Source organism: Egretta garzetta, unplaced genomic scaffold (assembly GCF_000687185.1).
Source record: "Egretta garzetta isolate BGI_Z169 unplaced genomic scaffold, ASM68718v1 scaffold11, whole genome shotgun sequence".
Taxonomy (NCBI): Eukaryota; Metazoa; Chordata; class Aves; order Pelecaniformes; family Ardeidae; genus Egretta; species Egretta garzetta.
Genome location: NW_009258621.1, coordinates 2029309 through 2051519, shown reverse-complemented (window position 1 = coordinate 2051519; position 22211 = coordinate 2029309). Strand labels below are relative to the sequence as shown.

The window sequence follows — 22211 nt, the reverse complement described above, 5'->3', positions numbered from 1 at the left end:
AGAGCGGTTTTATGAGCATTATTACATCATCTAAAACATTTCTTTATACTTCCCTCCTCGTACCTTAAAAAACCAAACGTATCATCAGCTGATTATGCAATAAAACAACAGAACACTAGGTCCTATTCACCAACATACCAGCCTGACAGACCTATGAAAACTAAATGCTCTTAATATTCAGGTTCACCTCCCCCTCCCCTTTGGCGAGTACACTAATGTTCTAAATAGATTAAATTATTTAACATAACCGTCACTGTCTAAATTTGGCTCCAGAAGAAGTAGGTGTTCACAGTCAGCAACAGAAATGCATAATCACTAATTCATTACTGTAAGAAGCTACTCTACTACTAATTGAGTTACTGTGCCTTTTCAAGAAGGAATATTAAGACTAAATTTGCTTAATTTTTTATTCCTCGCATTACTATAACTTAATTTAAAAAAGATGAAAATGAAAAATGAAAACAAAGATAAGGCCCATAACAAGAGCATTAAATTTATTTTACTTAAATGGGCACAAACCACAAGTGAAGTAATTTTCACTTTGGAATTACTTTAAAATGATTTAACTTCACTACAGCCACCACACTCATTGGTAAAGCAGTTTTTTCTCCAACACAAGATCCCTACAGGATTAAAGCACTAGCAGGTTAGAGCTGTTTTTTGGCACAGAACCTGAAGTCAGAATAATCAGTCACACCCCATGGGGGAGCAGAGGTGAATAGGGAAGAAGGTGGTTGCCAAAGCATTTGGAGGCAAATATTCTTAAAATAGTAAGGCTTTTCCAAATGCCTACTTAGTGAAATTACATCCACAGGAAAACCAGCTCAGTGGAACTTTATAAATAGCATAGGCCACTCCAAGGAAAATGCAGCCAATCTGCCTAATTACTTTTTTTTTTTTTTAAATGAAGGATACTGAGAACTTAATCCAAACACACTGAATAATTCCCATTGACTTCAATTAACTCTGGATCTATCCTCTGTCTTAGTAAGCTCCTTAACCATGGCATTAATGCCAAAGGAAATTCTCCAGCTTCCTCTACACAAAAATCACCTGGATAGGCCAAATAAGTATTATGGTAAATGTCGGTCCTAAACCTCAAATAGAGACAAGTACTTCTGAAATTTAATAATACTGCTTTTTTTTTTTTTTTTTTTTTTTTTTTTTAATCTAGGTCTATTCAAATCTATTTAAATGTCTGTTCTTCAGTTTTATAGCAGCAGCACAATACTGACTGTGCTCATCGTTCTGTTCACCCGTTCCCCTGAATTTCTGGGCAGTGGTGGATCTCCAGGTCATATAAGATGACACGGTTGGTTCCACTTGAAGTTACGTGTCTTCTCTCTACTGTCCCATAATTACAATTAAGCAAATAATTAATAAAAAAATATTGACACAATTAAGTTAGTTGCTTCATAAATATGTAAACATCTTGCAATTCTACTCAAGTGAAACTTACTTAAAAGTTATACAAAATCTTTTATGAATTAATTATTAGCATCTAAATTAGCTGTGTCGTGTTGGACTTAGAAACTCATGTTTAAATTTTTTACAGTGAGAACAAACAATCACTGGATAAACCTTCCCAGGGATGAGGTGGAGTCCCCGTCACTGGAGGTTTTCAAGATGCAGCTGGTCAGAGTGCTAGATAATATCGTCTAGGCTCCCTTTCCCATGAAAGGTTGGACCAGATGATCTTTTGAGGTCCCTTCCAGCCTGAGCTGTTCTACGATTCTGTCAGACACAATGATACCATTTCAGTTCTCAGTTTGGATGAGGTTAACTTTTCTAGGCGATTTTCCAGTAGGAAGCATCAAAAATGCATTTTTGGAAAGGGGCTCACTGGTATTTCATTAAGTTCAGTTAACCACAGCATCCTTTCAGCGAATGAATTTATAAGACAAACTGTAGAAAGTGAGCATATGGGGGAAAAATGAAATGATGCATATTCAGGTTTTGTGTGAATACACAAAACCATCATTTTAGTAATTATTCAGATACATAAGTAATCCTGTTTGGAGAAGGCCCTTATTGATTTCCTGCAGTTGATTCATAAATCTGTTGCTAGACTATTTATCAAATGGAGTCATGAACAATTCTATCTGGCAGTTGCTCATATTTCTTCACACATGTTGCAAGTCCACATTCTTACTCTTCCCTCACTATCTCTTTTTGCTGTAAAATCACCTTTAGGTTTTCAAAATTTTTCCTTTCTTGAGAGGTCCTCTGCTGTGGATCAAGGATTTTGCTTTTAGTACAACCTTAACTTCAACTTTCAGAAATCTGCGTATGTGTTATAACCATGAGATCATTACAGAGCTGACTACTTACCAGCTCTGAAGGTAGTGAGCGTATTTCTATTGTACTTTCAGTATCTTCTGAAAAAAGCTATTGCTGAGTGGACAGAAGCATTAACTTAATCAACAGCACACAATCTCTTCCCTCTCCGAAATAAATATGGTTTTTATGTTGCTTACTGAGCTTGAAAACTTGAAAGCTAAGTGCTTCCTCTTGGACAGGCTGAGTGTCTGAAATAACTGCTTTTAACAGTCTCGGAGTATCATTAAACCTTTAGCATGTTTTAAAAGCTTTTGATCTCCACACCCCTTACTTAAAAAGTTACTTAGAACTGGTAAATCGAACATTGCTAAGTAAAACAATGTCTTGTAATTTACTTGTGCTTACTATTAAGTACTTTAATTAAGACATTTGGAAATAAGTTAGCAAATTAATTAATTTACAACTGCAATAAAAATCAGTAAGAAACCCATTAAATATCATTAATAAGTCAATACATTACTTAGGAAATGAACTCTATTTTTATTACTAGAAATTACCATCAACTATAAAATGCCACTGTACCAATTACTTTACTTGTAGAAGGAACAAATTCTTAACTGACATTATTAAATTAATATATTACTTCTCTGCAATTTTTTTTTTTTTTTTTTGCTTTGGATACTGCACTTATTTAAATAGCAAGTTGTAAGGAAGAAAATTAGACAATCAACAGTTTAGGTTTTACACACTGACAAACACAATCTGCTTCACATTTAAGACAGTAATTGAAAGTCAATTGGCTGTAGGATGATGGGCAATGCTACCTGTTAACTGTCCTGATCCAAAACCCAAATGAAATCGCTCAATCTGCAAGGTTTCCTTTTTTTCCTATCAAGCTAACCCAATCAAGACTGATTATATGATGGGAATTGGGAAATGTGAAGATATTCAAACAAAAAATCACTTCCATTTTCTGTTCTGCTGCACTGTTGAATGAAGAAAGGGAAATGTGGAGTACAACTAAGACATTGCAATGACAGAGTTATGTTTCCACTCAACAATTTTTAGTTAGAAGAGATATGAATCTAGAATTTTTAAATTTAGAATTAAAATAAATCAGAATTTTATCAGCATCTGAATTTATTTTTTTTAATTTTAATTTCCCTTTCAATCCCAAATAGGCTGGTTTTTTTTCAGTTCAAATGCAATAAAAATCCCATACTTTCCATGATGAAAGAACTCAAAAAATGGAATTCCCAATGTTCAAAAGAAAATCCCAACCTAAAACTTCTACCTTCTTCAAGCCCCTGTTAGCATCTAATTTAGATCCAAACCTGTATCCACCTATGGAAATGGTAGCCTAATTTCTTCAGACTGTCTATGTGCCTTGATTTATTTTTAAATTGTGTATATGATCTTTAAAAGGCTTAGAAAAATTAGGCTGAAGCGTTGTTACTATTTCTCAGAAGCTTCTTTCCCAAATTCACCCATGTTTTAGGTGCTTCACTGACATTAAGGTATCCAAGTAGCTAAGATGCCCAAAGGCTTCTAACAGCTGCAGAAAAAATAGATTTAGATTAATCTTTTCTTATTGCTTTCCCTATTTCCTCCAAGCCTAAGGTGCCACCCTCAGCTGCTCATCACCACCTTCTTTTCTAGTAAAAGGACAAAGTACCACATCTTCACCTGCATGCAAAAAGCTTAGTGGTTTGAACCAACTGAAAAAAGAACAAGTGGTTTTCTTCCCTGGTGGTATTATTCACTATTCACACACCGTGTCCTGTAAGCAGAGCAGGGGAGTAGCCAAATTGCTACAAATCTGTAGGCAAAATGGGAGATTTGTTCCTTCTTCTGCTCACAAAGTATCTTAATAGCCTCAGCAACTGACATCTGTCATCTGCAGAATGGTGCCCAGTACTGGTATGAGCTCACTCAGCCAGCATTATCCTTTCGCTCAGCTGACTGTCCTTCACCTACAGCTCTCCTTCAAGCACTCCCAAGAGAAGAATCCATGTACCTGCATGGGAGCTGAGTATCTCCTGTAGTCTGTCATAAAATTTGTTGCAATGAATTCCCAAAGCACTATGGATTTAAATTACTTCTGTCCCATTCACTTTTTTTTTTTTTTTTTTTGTTTTGGAGAGTTGCAATACTTTATTTTCAGCCTTAGACAGATACCAAGATGTGTTCCGTACATCAGCAGCAGGACAGGTGCATCCCATCTGAACATGCCTTCAGCTTTCAGCACAATGTCAGGTTGTTCCTTGTTGGAGCTTAGACATCACCTTTATGTACACACAGTACAATAAACGCCTCAATGCAACTGTCCTTTGTGGAGAGCAACATAAATAACCAAAGTAATGCATATTCTCCAGCAGATTTCCCTGTCCTAGACAGGCTGAAAAGAAGGGCATGCATCTCAACTCAGCAGTACTCCAAATAAATAAAATGGACAAAAGTTAATGTGTTAGGTGCTGTAAGTAATAATATTCTTCACTGACATGCCACCTAAAGATTTCAGGATGATTCACAAGCTGGTAGAACTAAAATGCAGCTGCTTCTGGCATAAAGCACTAAATTTACATACTAGAATAGATAAGGGAGTTTGTATTTAAAAAAGTAACCCATGTTAAGGTTGCCCATTATTAAAATTCCATGCACTACATTGAGCTATTAGGGGTTACTCAGCAATAACTGCTTTGGAACATTGCCAAAGAAAGGCATATTTTATTAGAATCAAGTTTTCCACGACTGTTTAAAAAAAACCCCAAAAAACCAACAAACAAACCCCCCTGAAATTTGTTACCAGCAACGTCAAAAATATGACTTGCAAGCTATCTGTCTAGGAACCACTCATCTGTTCTACTTTCTGCTGCAGAAAGTGAAGTCGTCAGGATAGGCATCTGGCAAGCCAGGATGCATACTGCTTTGGTTCTCCCAAAACTAAATTTTCCTAGAAATTCTTTCCAAATGGGGAAGGGGAGAGGGGAGGGGAAATCTTGTTTCCTTCAAGAAGTTAAAAACCTCTAAGGCAAGGTTAAAAAAATTCTTCCCTGAAAGGGACCCCGTTTCTTTTATTTAAACAACTGATTTGACAAGAAACTTTCATTCTGTGAAGGTTCTGTGACAGCCAGAAATCATGCTCCTCTCCAAAAAGGCATCAAAAGACTATCAGCTAGAAGCAATAAAATACTCTACGTTACCTGTACTGCAGTTCTTCATTGCAAAGGAATCCACAGCCGCTACGCTCTTGTTTCCATTGGCAACATACTCCAATGAAATCCGAAATGGTTTCTCTAGATGTCCAACTCGCCTTTGTAGCAACACCCATCTGGTCTCATCATACAGCGAGAGGAAAGAACAAAGGAGAAAAGCAGTAAGAAAGGCTACTATACAAGGACCAAATCCCCCAAAGCAGCAGCTCCACACGTGGCCAGTCATACTGCGCCTCCTACTCCAGCCCTCACTCCCCTCACGGTGCCCCATGGTCAGGGCCTTTTCCTCCCATGGATTTTGCAAAAGCAAGCTTCTAAGCACCAAGATTTTCACCCAGCTAAGATGTGGAAAACCCAGCTAAATAGTAGCTCATTGCTCTCTTCTGTCGCACTCCTGTGCTCCCGGATTTCTCACAGATGTCTGCCTGCTGTTTAAAAGAAGCCTAACTTTGCAAAGCAAGCTGTGAAATCTGCAGTGCACATGCACACCCTCTCTAAATATCACTCCTCCTGCTTCTCACCAGCAAAGTCTCTTAGTCACTCAGGCTATAAGCCAGTCTCCGGGGCTTGCACAATAGCTGTAATTCCCAGCACTACGTTACTGGTTGAGGTAACATGCTTTGATTCTAATGTGGCTGGCCAGAACACCTACACGTGCATGAAGCACTACAGCTAAAACATGCCATTTCTCCTCCTCACACTTCCTTCCCCCCACCTCCGAAACAAACAAACAAAAAGTCCCACCAAGTAAATCAAGGAACTTAGGAACTGGATTAGCAGCCCTGGAGACCAACATCCACATGCCAAGAGTGTTTCAACTTAGTCTGCTTGTTGCCAAGAGTAAATGAGAACAAAAAGTCTGTATGGGCGTAATTTACTCTCCGAAACGCTAGAAGACATCAAGGCCTGGCTGCCTTTAACGTCCACCTTCTCCCTAGTCCCACCAAGTAAATCAAGGAACTTAGGAACTGGATTAGCAGCCCTGGAGACCAACATCCACATGCCAAGAGTGTTTCAACTTAGTCTGCTTGTTGCCAAGAGTAAATGAGAACAAAAAGTCTGTATGGGCGTAATTTACTCTCCGAAACGCTAGAAGACATCAAGGCCTGGCTGCCTTTAACGTCCACCTTCTCCCTTCTGCTCCCCCCCCCAAAACCCCTTGCCAGCCACCACAGGAACTACTCCTAGACCCTCAGCACTTACACATCACCTTTGATTTAACTTTCAGATGTTCTGTGTCCAGCAAGACATGTCTAAAGGTAGACGGTAAAATATAATTATCTGTCTTTTCCCCAATATACTGATCTGCAAGGAAAACTTTAAGGACTAAAATACTTGTATGATAACATGCTCTGGACCATTTCACCTTGGGCATAGGCTGCCAGTAAAACCACTTGTTGACACCATTAGTGAAGGGCTGCTTCCCAAGAGGCATGCATTACTTTGGCAGCAATACAGAGCCCATCACACATTTTGTCCCAGTTTATTCAGTGCCTGCTTGCTAATCATAAACAGAGACAAGAGATTCTGTAAAGCCACTCAGTCACTACTAATCCACTTTTTCACATTTCTCTTCTGTTACAGAAAAAAATGCAGCACCAAGGAAAAAACATTTCTTTTTAGTGTACTGGTCAGCAGGGGCCAAGTAAGACAACAGGGGTCTAATAAAGCCTATTAGGAAATGCTCTTTACAGCTCCAGCTGTAATTTTTAAAAGATGAGAAGAAAAACTTACCGTGTTTCCTTAAGTTGCTTTTGAACACCAATATCAAGGATTTTTGAGGAAAACTAACTATTTCCAGTTGACATAGTGGATTGGGGGCAACACATTTTTCATTTGTCTTTCAAAAATGTTTCCTCATCAAGTACTCCCATCACCCCCAGGTGAATGGCTTTGTGCTTGTATGGGGGCTATGCAAAAGAAAACATTTTTCTTGAGGTAGGGAACTCACTGTAACATACGTTCTGAACAAAGGAAACTACACAGTTTATCTGGCATCCATAACAAGAACCTCCTTCTCCAGAAGTATGCCAAAATTTGGATGTTTTCAAGTTAAGACACACTTCAGAAAGGAAACATAACAACATATGTGTATGACATTCGCACCAAACAACCATCGCTTGTGCCTGCTACAAGCATGGATGAATCCCAAATTGCAGACCCCATACTGCTACCAGCTAGGACACTTTTTTTGTTCCAGAGATAGACACACTGTTTATCTCAACAGGGACACAACAGTGTCATTACACTCCGCTGAATTGGGCAAAATTTCCAGCAGGCAAGGGAGCTGCCAACAGGTGGGTATGTTAAGGACCTAAAGAAAAGTCCTAAGCAAGGGCTACACAAGGACCCTGCCGACAGCTAACAGTTCAACTTGCAACTCGGAAAAGCAAATGCTGCTTTTTAATGATCTACTAGGCTTTTTCCTCCCTCCTTTTCCAGAAAGAAGAGTGAAACTAGACCGCTGAGCTTTGTTTTTTTGTTTACAGTTATTTTCATTTCCACACCTCATCTTCTGACTTCTATGCTCGAGGTTCCCCCTTGAGGAGGGGATGTTGGCATCCTCGCTCCTTTTCTGCCTCCTTCCCCCTACTAGATAAATCTGCTTTTACTACAATTAAATAAAGCACTGAGAGTATTTTAAATGCCTAGCTTCTCTGTGTGTTATTTCTTTTGATGTCATCTCAAGTTAGGTATATTATAGGGATTAGAGGATAGGAACTTCCCTACAAATAGAGTAAAAAACCACCCTAGATTTAATTTTGGTTATGAAATACGGAAGCATCTGTATGTCATGAAAACCGTTCTCCTCAGCTTCAGAAGACTGATGGATTTTAATTCCAAGTACGCAGTGGCTCTCAACAATGATTTCCATTTCTCTGCTAGTGCTAACCCTCTGGATAAATGTGCCAGGAGTTTTAGGAATTGCTTTTCTGAGTTACTGGTGCAATAACTTTAGTCTGAAATTCTCAGGCCTCTCATAGTTTACCACAGAAACTTTATTAACTCCCAGAGCCGTTGCCAAGCAGGTATTTTATATCACCGCAATGCAAGACTGGAAAAGGCAGACTCACTCAAGCCCAGATTCATTACAAAATATATTCACATTTTGTGGTACAAATGCCTACAATAGGTTGTCTGAGATTCAAAGACTCATGAGAAAAGAAATCCCAAGTATTGGCCTCTTTCTCAGAGACATGAAAATAAATGAGCTAACATGACACTAACTGGTGGATTTATGGGGGACACTAAAAATAGCTACTGGGTCAGTAGAGACACCTGCGGGCAAATTCAGATGGGAGTCAATTCTGCTGTCATTCTGTGGCAGAATAGGGACTCTGATCTCCAGACCTTTCTTTACAACCCCCTGTATTTTACAGACCCATACTCATTTGCAGATCCTGTACTACAGGCTGCCTGGCAGCAGCAAGATCTACTTCAGCATAACTGATATGCATTAGATGTTAATTACTAGTAGCTTTATTAAATTTCTATTAGTGGCCTATACTTTATGAATCTAATTTTAGAAAGCATTTTAGCAAGGTAACAGAAAAGCTACTTCAGTCATCTTTTAAGACAGATGGGGAAATACCACATGTGGAGCCTCTTCATGCTGAAATCATGCTTAACGAACCTGATAGCTTTCTATGCTGAGATGATTGGCTTAGCCGATGAGTGGAGCAGTGAATGTTGCTTATTTTGACTTTAGCAAGGTTTTCAATCTTGTTTCTCATCCCATCCTCACTGACAAATGATGGAAGTACAGACTATGTAAGTGGACAGTGAGGTGGACTGAAAACTAGCTGAACTGCCAGGCTTAGAGGGGTTATCATCAGTGGCACAAAGTCCAGCTGGAGGCCAGTCACTAGTGGTATACCTCTGGGCCAATAGTGAGGCCAATTATGTTTTCTATCTTGATTAATGACCTGGATAATGGGACAGGCTGCACCATCAGCAAGCTTCCAGCCAAACTGGGAGGAGTGGTTGATATGTGAGATGGTTGAGCTGCCACTGAGAGGGGCCTTGACAGGCTGGAAATTTGGGTCAATAGGAACCTCCTGAAGTTCAACAAAGGGAAATGCAAAGTGATGCCTCTGGGGAGGAACAACCCCGTGCACCAACACACGCTGGAAAGAGGCTTTGCAAAAGAAGATTTGTGAGTCCTCATGGACAAAACGTTGAACATAAGCTAGCAGTGTGTCGTCAATGACAAGGAAGGCCAATAGCCTCCTGGGCTGCCCTGGGAACAGCAGATCGAAGGGGTGATTCTTCTATTCAGATCTGGGGAGACACATCTGGAGCTCTAGCTCCAGTGCTGGACTTCCCAGCACAAGAAAGACAGGGACTTACTGAAGCGAGTCCAGCAAACAGCCACAGAGATGATTAAGGGACTAGAGCACCCAACATAGAAGAAGAGGCTGAGAAAATTGGGACTGTTCAGCCTGGTGAAGAGAAAGCTGAGGAAGGATCTTATAAATGTTAATATATTATGAGAAGATGGAAGGAAGACAGAATTAGGCAGTGGCATCCAATGAAAGGACAACAGCAAGCACAAAGCACATTTGCTTGTGTTGAAAGAAAAGAAAGTCCATTTAAACACAAGAGAAAACTTGCTTACTCTAAGAGCGATTGAACACTGGAACAAGTTGCCCAGAAATCTTATGGAGTCTCCACTCTTGGAGATATTCAAAACCTGATTGGATACAGCTCTGGATAACTTGCTCTAGCTTACCCCACATTGAGCAGGCAAGTTGGACTAATCAGTCTCAGAGGTTCCTTCCAACCTCAACAATTCTGCAATTCTGTGAAACCTAGGTCCCAAAAGCAAATTACAGCAGGTAACAGATTGTTTCTATTATCCTCTGCATAACCTCCAAGCACTCTACAGAGTGATGAATTAGACTGGTAAGTTGGCAACTGCAAGGACAAAAGCATCAGTTACTGTGCACATAGCTATCATCTCCACACAGCCTTGAACTTCAAAACCTATTTTTACCACAACATTGGCCATAATAGCCATGATGATCTCTCTAGATACAGCCTCAAGCAATAAAAAAGACCACAGTTTAACATCTTAATTTAATCCTTTATGCTGTAAAGCAACACACTATATTATATTGCTTAGGCACTGCTCAGTGTTTTGATACAGCAGGCTAGATCCACCCAACGGGACCTTCACTGAAGTTACAGTAAGAAAGAATTTGGCTCAGATATTCAGAATCTGCAATATACGTAATTTAGACCAAAACTAATAACACTGTGGTCTTCAGTGACAGAGTAGCTCAAAATCCTAGATCCAAATATTTTCAGACTTTAGACAAGTTCAGACCTGGATGTATTATCTAGAGAGAACTTGTTTCTTAAAGAAAGCCTGGCCAACACTGAGAGTTTCTCTTATGAAGCTGTATCGCTCTTCCTCAAAACAGAAAATCCTGCTGACAGAACCTGAACACAGTACAAGGGCTGAATTTTCAAACTCATTCACATGTATACTCATTCACACTCCTTAACGTGAAGGTATGCTAGAAGCCGCCTTGGGCCTCGCACAGCCCAGCAAGGGTTAGGTGTTAGATCCTGAACAAGTCAACACACTTCTCTGTAGCCTGACCTTTCTTAAACCTCTCATCCATGACTCAGTTTGCCAGGTACCAACTTTTGCTCCCCCAATTCTATTTCACATGTAGTTACCCAGTTTCAGAAGCCATAATCCAGTTTTCTTGGAAACTTAATTTCCAAGAGATATTTATAGTTTAGACACCTTTCGGTTGTTCATGCAGTGTGTAGCTTCAGGAGGAACACTTTCCTGATTAGTTCTAATCAATACACTAATGCTTTAAATGCCATTTTGCATGCTCCTCCGGGTAATGCCAGCACAGATTAACTGCAAATACAAGTCAGGATGCTCTCTTAGAGGCAGTGAATTAAAAAAAAATAAAATAAACGCACTAGAACTCTCAAGTAAAACCTCAAGCCAGAATACATGCATCCTGCATTTGTCTGTCTTCATGGATAAATGATTTTTAATCCAGTTAATACACACATACTTATTGGGTGCTCTTTCATCCTGCTAAAGAGGGCTTTCAAAATCCTTGATTCCAGCAAGCTTTGGGACTTCAGTCTTGACATCCCATGTACAGCAACCGTCTTTGTGACCATTCTCCAGACATCCATCTACATCTGGAAGGTAGTATTAATTTCGCTGATGTCAACCAGCCTGACACCTGTGTTGCCACCTATGTCTCCAGTACAGTGCACTGTCAGTTTGAACTAGCCCCTAGCTATAAGTTTCACCCAGAACACTATCCCAGTCAGGCTCCGATAAAGCCACTGCTTTCTCAGATTTAGAGGCCAATCTGAAAGCAAAAGTCTTCAACATATGAGAAGAATATGTAAACAATTAGCAAAAACCAAAGGACCAACCCTTAAATCCTATTGCCTTATATGCAGTAAATGAGGGCTAAATGCACTTGAACTGTGGTGGGAAATTTAAGAGCTGCATGGGTCAATGATTCAGCTTGTGAGCTCTCAGCAGCTATTCATAGGAGGTTGAGGGAAGACAAGAACTTCGAACTATCCCCTTTCCTTAAGAAAAAAGCTCTCTGAATTCAAGCTGTGTTTTGCTCTCTCATCTCCACTTGCCACAGAAAAAAATTGTGGAATATAACAGACTACTCATACCTAAGTTGAGTTACAGTGTGATTTTATTTCTCCAGGTCCAGGAGCTCTCTCATCTAAAATACTCCTATTGTTACCAACACTTATCATGGTATGCCTGGGAGGAAAACGCAATGTATCTCAGCAAGGACTTAGTTTTATCGTTTTGGTAAAAGGTTCAGCGAACTTTTGGGAATTACCAAATTAAATAGTAACAATAGCAGCTGCATCAGAGTATTTCTCATCAAAATCCATCTGCGGCACGATAAAGGTAGTGAAAAAATTAGAAGCTGATTTTTGAGAATGAAACCTTGTTAAGGGCAGAACTAAGAATTATCAGTAGGAGTCCAAAAGAGTATTTTTCCCCTTTACTAAATGAATTGGTGAAAGGATATAACTTTTTCCATCCTGTGTTCCATTGCATAATTATCCAGGAGTTTGTAACAGGTTCTAATCTTGCCTCCGTACCGCTCCAGTCTTTCTTTTGCTTCAGGAATTAATGTGCACTGCACAAAGGGAGAACCAGCCTAGACCTTTTCAGGCTGCAGCAAACAGAAAATTAAAAAATGTTTTCAAGAAGATGCCAATACAGTTCTAAGAGACAGAAGGAGGAAAAAAAAATAAAATGACCCATAGGAGGCTGTGTAAACTTTTTTCTCATTAGTTCAAACAACTTAATACGCTAATTTTAATTACTATTAATTATCAACTTTAAATTAATTTTGGTTTAGTGATCTTAAAATTACTTAGAACACATCAGGGCCTGAATTTGATGCATGATGGTATAGTCTTGAAAACTATCTACTTTCTAAAATGGCAACAAATAAACTTTCTGTATATTAATGCAAGAGATTATTTTGCATTAAAGGAGATAATTCTTGACGTGCAATGGAGAATGTTTGCAATGCAAACTCTTCTGCTCATGGCTCATTCTACTTATTAAAAGAAAGAAAACCAGTGTACATTTTCCTATATTGATTTAATGCCAGTTGTCTTTCTACCCTTTTCTATGGCCTTGTGCATAAGCAAGATGTAACTGTTGGTGATAGGTTAAATACAGTTAAGACCTTTATTAGCATCATTGGATCAGACCTTTAACATCGTGCTTCCAAGAATGCTTCCCTGCCCTTCCCTCAAAATGCCATCAGAAGATGGCTTCATGAAAGTTTTACCATAACAAAGATTAAATAATTGTAATGATTTTCTCTCCTTTTACTCTTTTAATGCTTTTAAGATAAAACTAATAACACCACCCTCACCCCAAGAAAATGCTCTGTAGTTCTTCTAGGTTTGACAGATGAGACAGGGACAGTGTGTAATTACCTTGCCTAGAACAGGGGACCAATAAGATTTTGGCTCCAGAAAATTTATTAAAATGGCAGAAGATAAAACCTACAGAAAAAATATATTTTCCTGTTAACTTCCTTAGAGTTAAAAATATTAAATTTTTTTGGTATCTTTTTCCTGAGAGTCTCTTAGAAAAACCATTGTTACGAAGACTTTGCTTTACTAAGCTGGTTAAAGCAAATTCCCCCTGCTCTGAATATTTGAAGACTTACATCTGAGTGCTGTAAAGAATTGAATCAGGTAAGTAACTGAAGAACTGCAGCCTCACAATTAAATATAATTCTTGTGATTACAAATGAGAATCTTTTAATGGAATTTAATACAGACAGAGGCCCTGGAAGAAAGAGCACAGGAACTATAGAGGCAAAGACAGACAATTAAATTATGCCGGAGTGCAAATGTCTTTCCAACAGAGTAATCTGGCACCTTTGCACTGGAACGTAACCCACTAAATAGCAGGGTTAGTATTAGTTAAGTTTTCCTTTTTAAAATGTCTATGGAAAGAGTAACCCAGATACTTCTAAGGATGATTTTTATAACTGATCATTCTGAAATGTAAACTAAGTGCTACAGGCATGCTAAGAAAGTCATCTATTCACTGTTGGCCAAGTGGGGCTGAGAAATGAGAAAGCATTGGTTTTTTTTTTAAATGACAGAACAAGTTATTTTAATTAGCCACTTCATCACATCCAGTAAACGGTTCTGAGTTTTTCATGGGAGCTCCCCACTGACATGACATGACTAATCACTCCAGTAAGAGACTACTGCAACTGCAAATACAGTAGAGCTAAACAACTTGCCCAGAGGAATATGTTCATCTGGCACTGAACTTTCCTTTCTGTTCCCCAGTTAAACCATGCAAGGTGGAACTTTCTTCCACCTCTTGAGAAGTACATGGTTGGAGGTGCTCCTGGGATGCTACAATTAGTAATTTTATCTGAGATGTAGCATCAAAACTGATGTGAGAAGAACAACAGCTCAGCATACTTTTCTGATGCACAATGGCTCTTTAGTGTCACCTCCTCTTGTAGTCCTCTCCCTATTTGCATATGAGTTTGATTACACTCCCTTTAATGAAACTAACACTGCCAAAAAATGAGATTTCACTGTATGAAACCAAACTGCAATAACTGCTGGCAGTATGTAAGCCAAGGCAATCCCAGCAACACTAAGCATTCATACAAACCATTACATCTTTAGATGCTTATATCAAGCTCACAGCCTCTTAGCAAAGAAATCAAATGCCTCATTTTTCAGGTGGGTGAAAAGAAGGTACAGGAAGGTTATGACTCATTTAGTCAATAACTAGATGGCAGAACTAGGATCAGAGATAAAATTTTCTGATTCTTATTCCTATGTCCCAATCCTCTGCACCATGCTGCTTCTGATGAGGGTAATTAAATTTCATGCTTCAGGGAGTAACTTAATTGTCTTTGAGGATCAGAAGAAAATTCCATCCTTTCAACCCAATGTACAGCAGTGCTTAGGTGTGCCGAAGAGTAGTTTTCATTTTTTATTTAAATATTGAAAGTAAAAAAATAATCTAATCTTAATTACAGTCAAGTACAGTCAAGACTTCAGAAAGACATCCCGTCTTTTCAAAGAGTAGTGGCAATGTATTCTGAAATAACTAAGTTCTCAATAGCTGTGTCTGGGAGACCAATTAAACTGGGATTTTTACCCCAGCATTCGGCAATGACTTTTCACAACAAAGCTAAAGGGAAGTATGAATATTGTGGCTGCTCACCATCTACACGGTGGAATAAAAACCATGAAAGATTTTAGGTTCAAAGGCTAAAAGAGTGGATGAGAGGGAATGTTTTACTTAAGAGAACAGCTGTGCTTAACTCTATATCCTTTAGGGATATGTTGCAATTATCTAGCAGCTTTAATAACCTAGACTTCAAAATACAGTATCAAGATATCCAAAGAAAGATTAAGGACTAGATGAAGGACTGTTTGGATCATAAGGTTCAGAAGGATTTACAGAACATGTACTAAAGGCATTCCCGCCAACTACAAGACAATCCCCAACCTCCTGTAAGAGGCTCCTAAAACCCATTCATCAGGTCAAACCCCATAAAAAGCTGTCTGGTCAGAAAAAAAATAGCCTGAGTGGATTTCAGAGATTCCCAGAAACCAAAAAGGCTGGCTGATAACCGTGAGCAAATATTGCCTTTCCTGTAACTTCAGCTATTCAGTGTTTGGCTGCAACACAAAGGTAAGCATACGATCGCATCGGGCATAAGGTGAGCCATATGAGGTGCAAAATAGGTAAGTAAATAAAAATAAAACATGGTGCAAAATAAATAGAATTGAAATGTCTGCCATAAAACTTTACAATACAGAAGATGTCTATACATAAGCCATGTGAGGGGTAGCATGAAATGAAATTGCAGGGGTGAAGATGAAAGATGTATTTCCTGATGAACAACTGCCTCTTCCCATTTAATTTGGTTCCTTCAAACAGAGTTTTGAAAGAAGCGACTCATTAGGAAGTTTTTTTTTTCCGGCATGGGGAAGGATACGGCTTGGAATGCAGAAAGGTTTTGTCCGTTATTGCTTACATAGTGGGTATTATAAGAGTTATCCTGTTGGGGAAGGGGTCCTTTGAATTGTACAACTCAACTTTGAATGAAGAAAGATGTAAAAAAAAAAAAAAAAAAAAAAAAGTAACTAAAACAATCACCTGGTCACTGTACTCAAAGAAATGGAACGTGGGAGGCCAGTATGTACTCGTCAGAGCAAATGGCACATCAGAAGTCTGACAGACCATACTACTTAACAACTGAAATGTCAACTTTAAGGAGAGAGAAATGCCATGAAAGCGAAGTGTGCACAGCTTTCAACATAGCAGCAGTCACAGCAATGCCATCATAGTTGATAACAATGTCCTCACTATCTTACCACATTTGGAATATATATGAGAATAACATCTGCTGTATAGGTGCAAATGGAAGAAATGCTGCCTACGGTCAAGACTAACTTTTGCCAAACATGTTAAGTCTGTTTCTGTCCCACTAATCTAAACTTCCTCATTTAGTATTGGATATTTCTGAGAAAGAGAATTGTAACTGGCCATGCTGAACATCCAGAATTGAAGCCAAGAGTAGCTGACCACATCTGCCACTGCCTGGAAACACAAGTTTAAGCCACTGTCTGGGATCTCAACTCCCCAGAACTTGGAGCACAAGGATGTTTTACTGAGCTCGGCATACATTTGCCTGTTAGTCTCAACATTTGGCATATACACTTCCTTTGAGCATAAATAAGAAAAGCCTTGACAAGGAACTTGCACAGAAAACAGACTTCACAAGATGTTCTAGTATAATTTACTGGCTCCTCGCAGTCAAATAAAAAGGTACCTAAACCAAGAAGCTCATTTCCTTGGGTTAATATTGCCAATGAAATTGAAGGTGGTTTTGAACAGTGATTTTAAACCAGCACAAAAACATGATGACTGTCTTTAGTGTTTACCGATAAAGAAAATACGTAGGCCTTTTCATGCATTCCCAAACTAGAGCAGTCCTGCCAATGCTGTTTGCCTCAGTGTCACATTAAATTGTTTTTCAAATGCAAGTAGTCTTTTTTTTTTTTTTTTTTTAAACGACATCAGTAATTGCAATTCAATAACATAGGGATAGCTTTTGCCTTTAGACACCATTCTGGGAAGGAGACCATGCACTGCAGCATCCTGGAAAGATCAGAAATATGAGCTTGGCCTTAAAGAGCAAGTCTCACTTGCAAGCTCACTCGTATTAGGCAAAGACTGGAAAGAAAACCATTCCATGATCCCTCACAAGGCAGAAATGGGGTGAAAGGTCCCTGCTATGATATTCCAGCGTGACTTTAGAAACATTGTGACATTTTTGTGAACTTAGGTATAGAAAGGTATACTTGGTGCTTGAGGATATTGTAAGGCTTGATTAAGTTAACCATACCCAGCTCAGTGAAAAAGACCAAATCAATCGAAGCGCCATTCCTAAGGTCTGACTTAAGCCCTATTCTGAATATTTAAATCAGACTCTGAACAGGGATGAGTTTTTCTATATGAATCTGCAACAACCTTTGAGCACTTCAGACAGCAAAGGCTGCAGTTAAGCAAAGTATCTGTGCAGGGGTACAGAAGTGTCAGCTCACCTTCAGGCAACACAGACTGAGTAGCAACACCAAGACTGCATTTCCTGACATGTCACATCAAGAAGATTTTTCAATGTACTGTTTTCCAAGACCATTTCCTCAGTTTCTGCTCTCCCAAACAGAATACAACCATAATCCGAGTGCTGCAGGCTGACGGGGAAGACACAGTAAGATTTCCAGCCTTTTCTTTCCTCCCTCACTGCTTTCCCACATGGGCTGCCTGAGTACTTGCTTCAGAGTACTATTTTTGCCTTTTTCATCAAAATTTAGATTTATTGACTCTCAAGGTCTCACAATGACCTCTAATTTTCCCTAACAAACGTAACCACAAAGCTCTCAGGCTCTGTATCTGCCAAGAACAATCAATACTGTTGAATAAAAACCAGCCTATGGACCGCAGCGGCCTTTGCCTCTGCCTAGCTTAAAGGTTTTATGCAGTCTCAGCTTGTTCTTGGGTGAACCAGCTCCTGGGTAATTAAGAGCTCAGATGGTCCTGCACAACCCTTTTTGCATGGGTAAACTGTCTCAGTATATACCGAACTGTAGTCACAAGGAGGTTAAAGCTGCCTGAGTCTGTAGGATATGCTGAGCTGAGCAATGGGCTGGAAGGAAGACACCATTAGGTTAAAACTCTTTCAGAGCAGTCAAGTGATTGCGTTTCAGTCAGTAACTCCATCCCTGCTACAGCCCTACCAAATACATCCATGTTAGCCACTGCCAGCCGCATCCCAGCGTTTCCATTAGCCCACGCTAGGATGACTTTCTGCTGATTAAATGCATTCATTTGACACAACGACAAACTCTTCTTTTCTGGACAGTAATTCAGAAATGGGCTGAATACAAGGATAAGGAAAAACAACAGGTAAAGGAAGGTATATCGAGAAAGGCTATGGGTATACTTGAGCTTCTGTTGGCTGGATGAAGTCTTCAGGCTTTAACAAGGACTGCAACAGCAATTTACCCCTTGCACTGCAGTCCCAAGGCAAGAAAGAAATAGGGGGCTGCAGAGCAACCACTGGCCTGGGGCCTTCATGAATTGGTGTGGACCCTTCCCAGTGCTCTGCTCATTTACAGCACAATTATGCGCTAATTTAAAAATCAGTGCAGAATGTAAAAACAATCACCTTTTAACCTCGTAATATTTTACATTCACTTGTAGTTTAAGTCATTGAGAATAACAGAGAATTAGGATGTCTGGTCTTGTAGGTAACGTGAATTTAGTCCAAAGAGCTTTATGGCCTAAAGCAGCCTTCCCTCACCCCCTCCCTTTTTCTTCTCCTTTCAAAAACTGAGATTACAACAACACACTAAAAGCCATAGCAAATTCTCTTCATTAGTTCTATCTAGCAAGTGGCTGTGTTTGAGATTCACATCTAGAGAAAAGGCCCAGAACACACCACAGATCCATCAACATTTTCGAAAGTGAATGAATAAAGTACTCTGAGAGCAGAGCAGCTGTTTCAATTATAGCATTAGCAGCCCAAGCCCTAAGCACTCAGTGCTCCTGGAAGCCCAAGGGTGCATAGGGAACAGAGCCATCTTTATGGATTATAATGAAAAGACCAAGGCCAACTGCACATTCAGAGCAAACAGGCAGCAAATGCTTCGGTTGCAGTTGGTCATTTTCTGTTTCAGCCCTCCAGATTTTTGTTTTTGCTGTGCAAATGTGAACAAACCCCTTTCAGAGTATGCCAAGTACAAGCAGCTCCAGCATTCCTATCCTGCTGTTTATATGTTTTGCAATTTCTACTTTGTGAAAATAAAAATAAAAATATTTAGGCACCTTCTTCTCTCTCCCCCTACTTTCACAGGGACAAGTTTGTATCCTGAGGCACTTAGTGGATACAAAATTCATTTCCAAGCAGGTAATGTCCCATGTAAATCATTGCTCCATTGCAGCAAGAGAAATGGTGAATCTATGTATTACATTTCATGCTTGCTGATGCGAACCATGTAAATTCAAGAACTTGCCTTATAACTTTTGTTAGTCAGACATCTAAGTTCTCAGACAGCAATGATTATACAGAAAATAATGGAGTTGGCTCAAACACACACAGAGATTCCTCCCTTGAGGGATTTTCTGTTCAATCACCCACAATCGAGTGGACAAACAAACCAAATTCAATTTTACTAAACTCTGACTAAACAAAAAGTCAGTTTTATTCCTCTGACCATACTGATACACCAGTATAATGCAGTTACTTCTGGAACAAGACTTGTCAGTGGTTTAACAGAGCACTACAGCATAGCGTAATCCCCTGAGCTTGAACATGAGGTGCCAGGGAAGTCCTCAACATACCACCAAATAAAACTTCGTGATGTCCACTTGTTATGAAAGTGGGGAAGCAGAGATGCAACACACAGGAGTCCGCCACAAGACTCTGTTAAAGGCTCACAGAAATTGCAGCCTGGGGTCAAAGCAGTGGATGTGGCAACCTGTCTGAGCAGCGCCACTTTCTAGGATGGATGGATGGATGGATGGATGGGGCAGGCCCTCTTCTGCTAGAAGGCCTGAACTCTGCCTCCATAAACATCCCACTTCAGTTAACTCAGACATGAATTCTTCCAGTAGAAGATAGATTTCTCAGCCCTACAGTCACACAGAAGAACAGCTTCCAGATATTTTATAAGTAGATGTTAGATGAATAGCTTAGATAGTGACAGTATGGACTGGAGCATCTGACATAGGAGGGGCTGAGAGAGTTGGGATTCTTTAGCCTGGAGAAGAGAAAGCTCAGGTAGCATCTTATCAATATGTACAAATACCCCGCTTTGACTCTGCTTTGAGCAGGGGGGCTGGGCTAGATGATTTCCAGAGGTGCCCTTCAACCTCAATCGTTCTATGATCCTGCACAGGTAGAAGATGCTTCACTGAGTAAAGATCTCTGGTTCACTGCTGTTTTCTTTAACAAAGCATGCTAAATTACTGGTGCTCCCGGATCAATGGTACTGGAGGCTCAATAGTAACCACATCTTCAATTTTTCTTTTTCAGCTATATCCTCAGAGCTTCAGTTGAATGAACCTAACTTGCACCGAAACAGAATACATGAATAAGAAAATGCATATTACTATCAGCTTATTGTGCTTTGCTCCTGTTGACGTAGGCCTTGAAAATGCGACGAACTAGAAGAGCATCAAGAGCTATTAATAAAGCTTCTGTCAAATGTTTCAAACCTTGCTCCCATCTGAAATTCATTTCAGAGTGAAAGAAGCATTTTCCTGTTAAATGTGCAAAAGTTAGTAAGTCTCAAGCAGCCTTTCCCTGGAGGGAAACCCTTCAGACTGTATTAGACATTCTGCTCTGTGCTTGGTTTACCTTGTACTTTGTTTTTTCCGGCCGCTATTCTCTATGAACAGAGGAAGGAAGAAAGGAGAAAAAGGTTATTTTTTCTTGTTACTTTGTGTTAGCAAAGGGCAACATTCAAAACTCTGAAAAGTATACAGGTCTTTGTAAATAGGGCACTGCAGAATATGGGCAGATCACGTCCAGGCCAGAAAGTTCATCTGTTGGCAAGTGAGTCAAAGAGCAGAAGCCAGGGAGAAGGACAGAGGGGGAGTTGGTGAACCACAGCACTGGCACGCAGTGAGTCAGGCAGAGTACAGACAAGCATGTGGGTATGAGCAAGGCGGCCAAAATACACACAAGAGCACTAGCTGTCTCAGAAATGATGCCCCAGAGGCAGCCAAAACTGTGACCACTTTCTCACTGTGGTTGTAGTTTGTGGTTCACACGAGATGGGAAAACAGGTGCTCTTTGAACTCTTCTGGATGAAAACAACAGCCTGGCTAGTGCAAGGCAAACAAAACAGTGTACTGAAATGCTTGAAGGCCAGCATGGACCGACTCTTCCTCTAGGTAAACTTCTGCTCAGCCCTGTATTGTTTTCCCTTTCCTTCAGCCCTTGGGATGTCAGGGTAGTCAGGAGCAAAGAAACTCTGTGTGCTGTTTAGCATTCTCTAAAGGGCACCAGGAAATGTGTGAAACATTTCAGGAAGAAAGCCACTGAAAAAAGTAGAGTGATCTTCCTAGGATGGAAAACCGAGCTGCACAAATTACAGTCCAGAGGAGACCTCAGCTGTTGTTCTTTTCCTGAGATAACCTTTATAAATAATCCTGTACTTACAACCTTCACAGAAATATCTGTTAATATCAGAAAGAGCATATAACTGTAACTTAAAGGCATGAATCAGAAACCCTATCTAAAAACGCCTGAGGAAAAAAATGCTATACAAAGGGAGTTTTAATAGTGAATTTCAACATCATCATTTTCTGGGAAATGGGGAGATGGAGATGGGGACCCACGAGAAAGGAAAAGAACCAAGAATGGGGACAAGGTGAAGACAGCAGATTAAAGACAGGACATAGCCTCCTGAAATAAGCAATCTGTGTAGAAATGGGTGAGACTAGTGAACTTCTGTTCATTTGATGAGAGGAGAAAAAAAAATTCCATTACAGTGGAGAGATCAGAAAGGCAGAGACTAATGCCCCAGCTCTTGCGATCCTAGTGATTGCTCTCAGCCTTATGTTCCTAACTTTAAGTCATGTTTTAACTCAGCCAAAATCTGATGGTGATC

General features: G+C 39.8%; 1 protein-coding gene across 1 annotated transcript in view; it reads right to left on the bottom strand.

The window, feature by feature from the left end:
• The window catches only part of ALK (ALK receptor tyrosine kinase), a 364338-nt gene that overhangs the window by 101957 nt on the left and 240170 nt on the right, over positions 1-22211 (bottom strand). The window contains exon 4 of the mRNA XM_009648158.1: positions 5484-5611. Coding sequence (XP_009646453.1) covers positions 5484-5611 — 128 coding nt within the window. The remainder of the gene's footprint in view (positions 1-5483; positions 5612-22211) is intronic.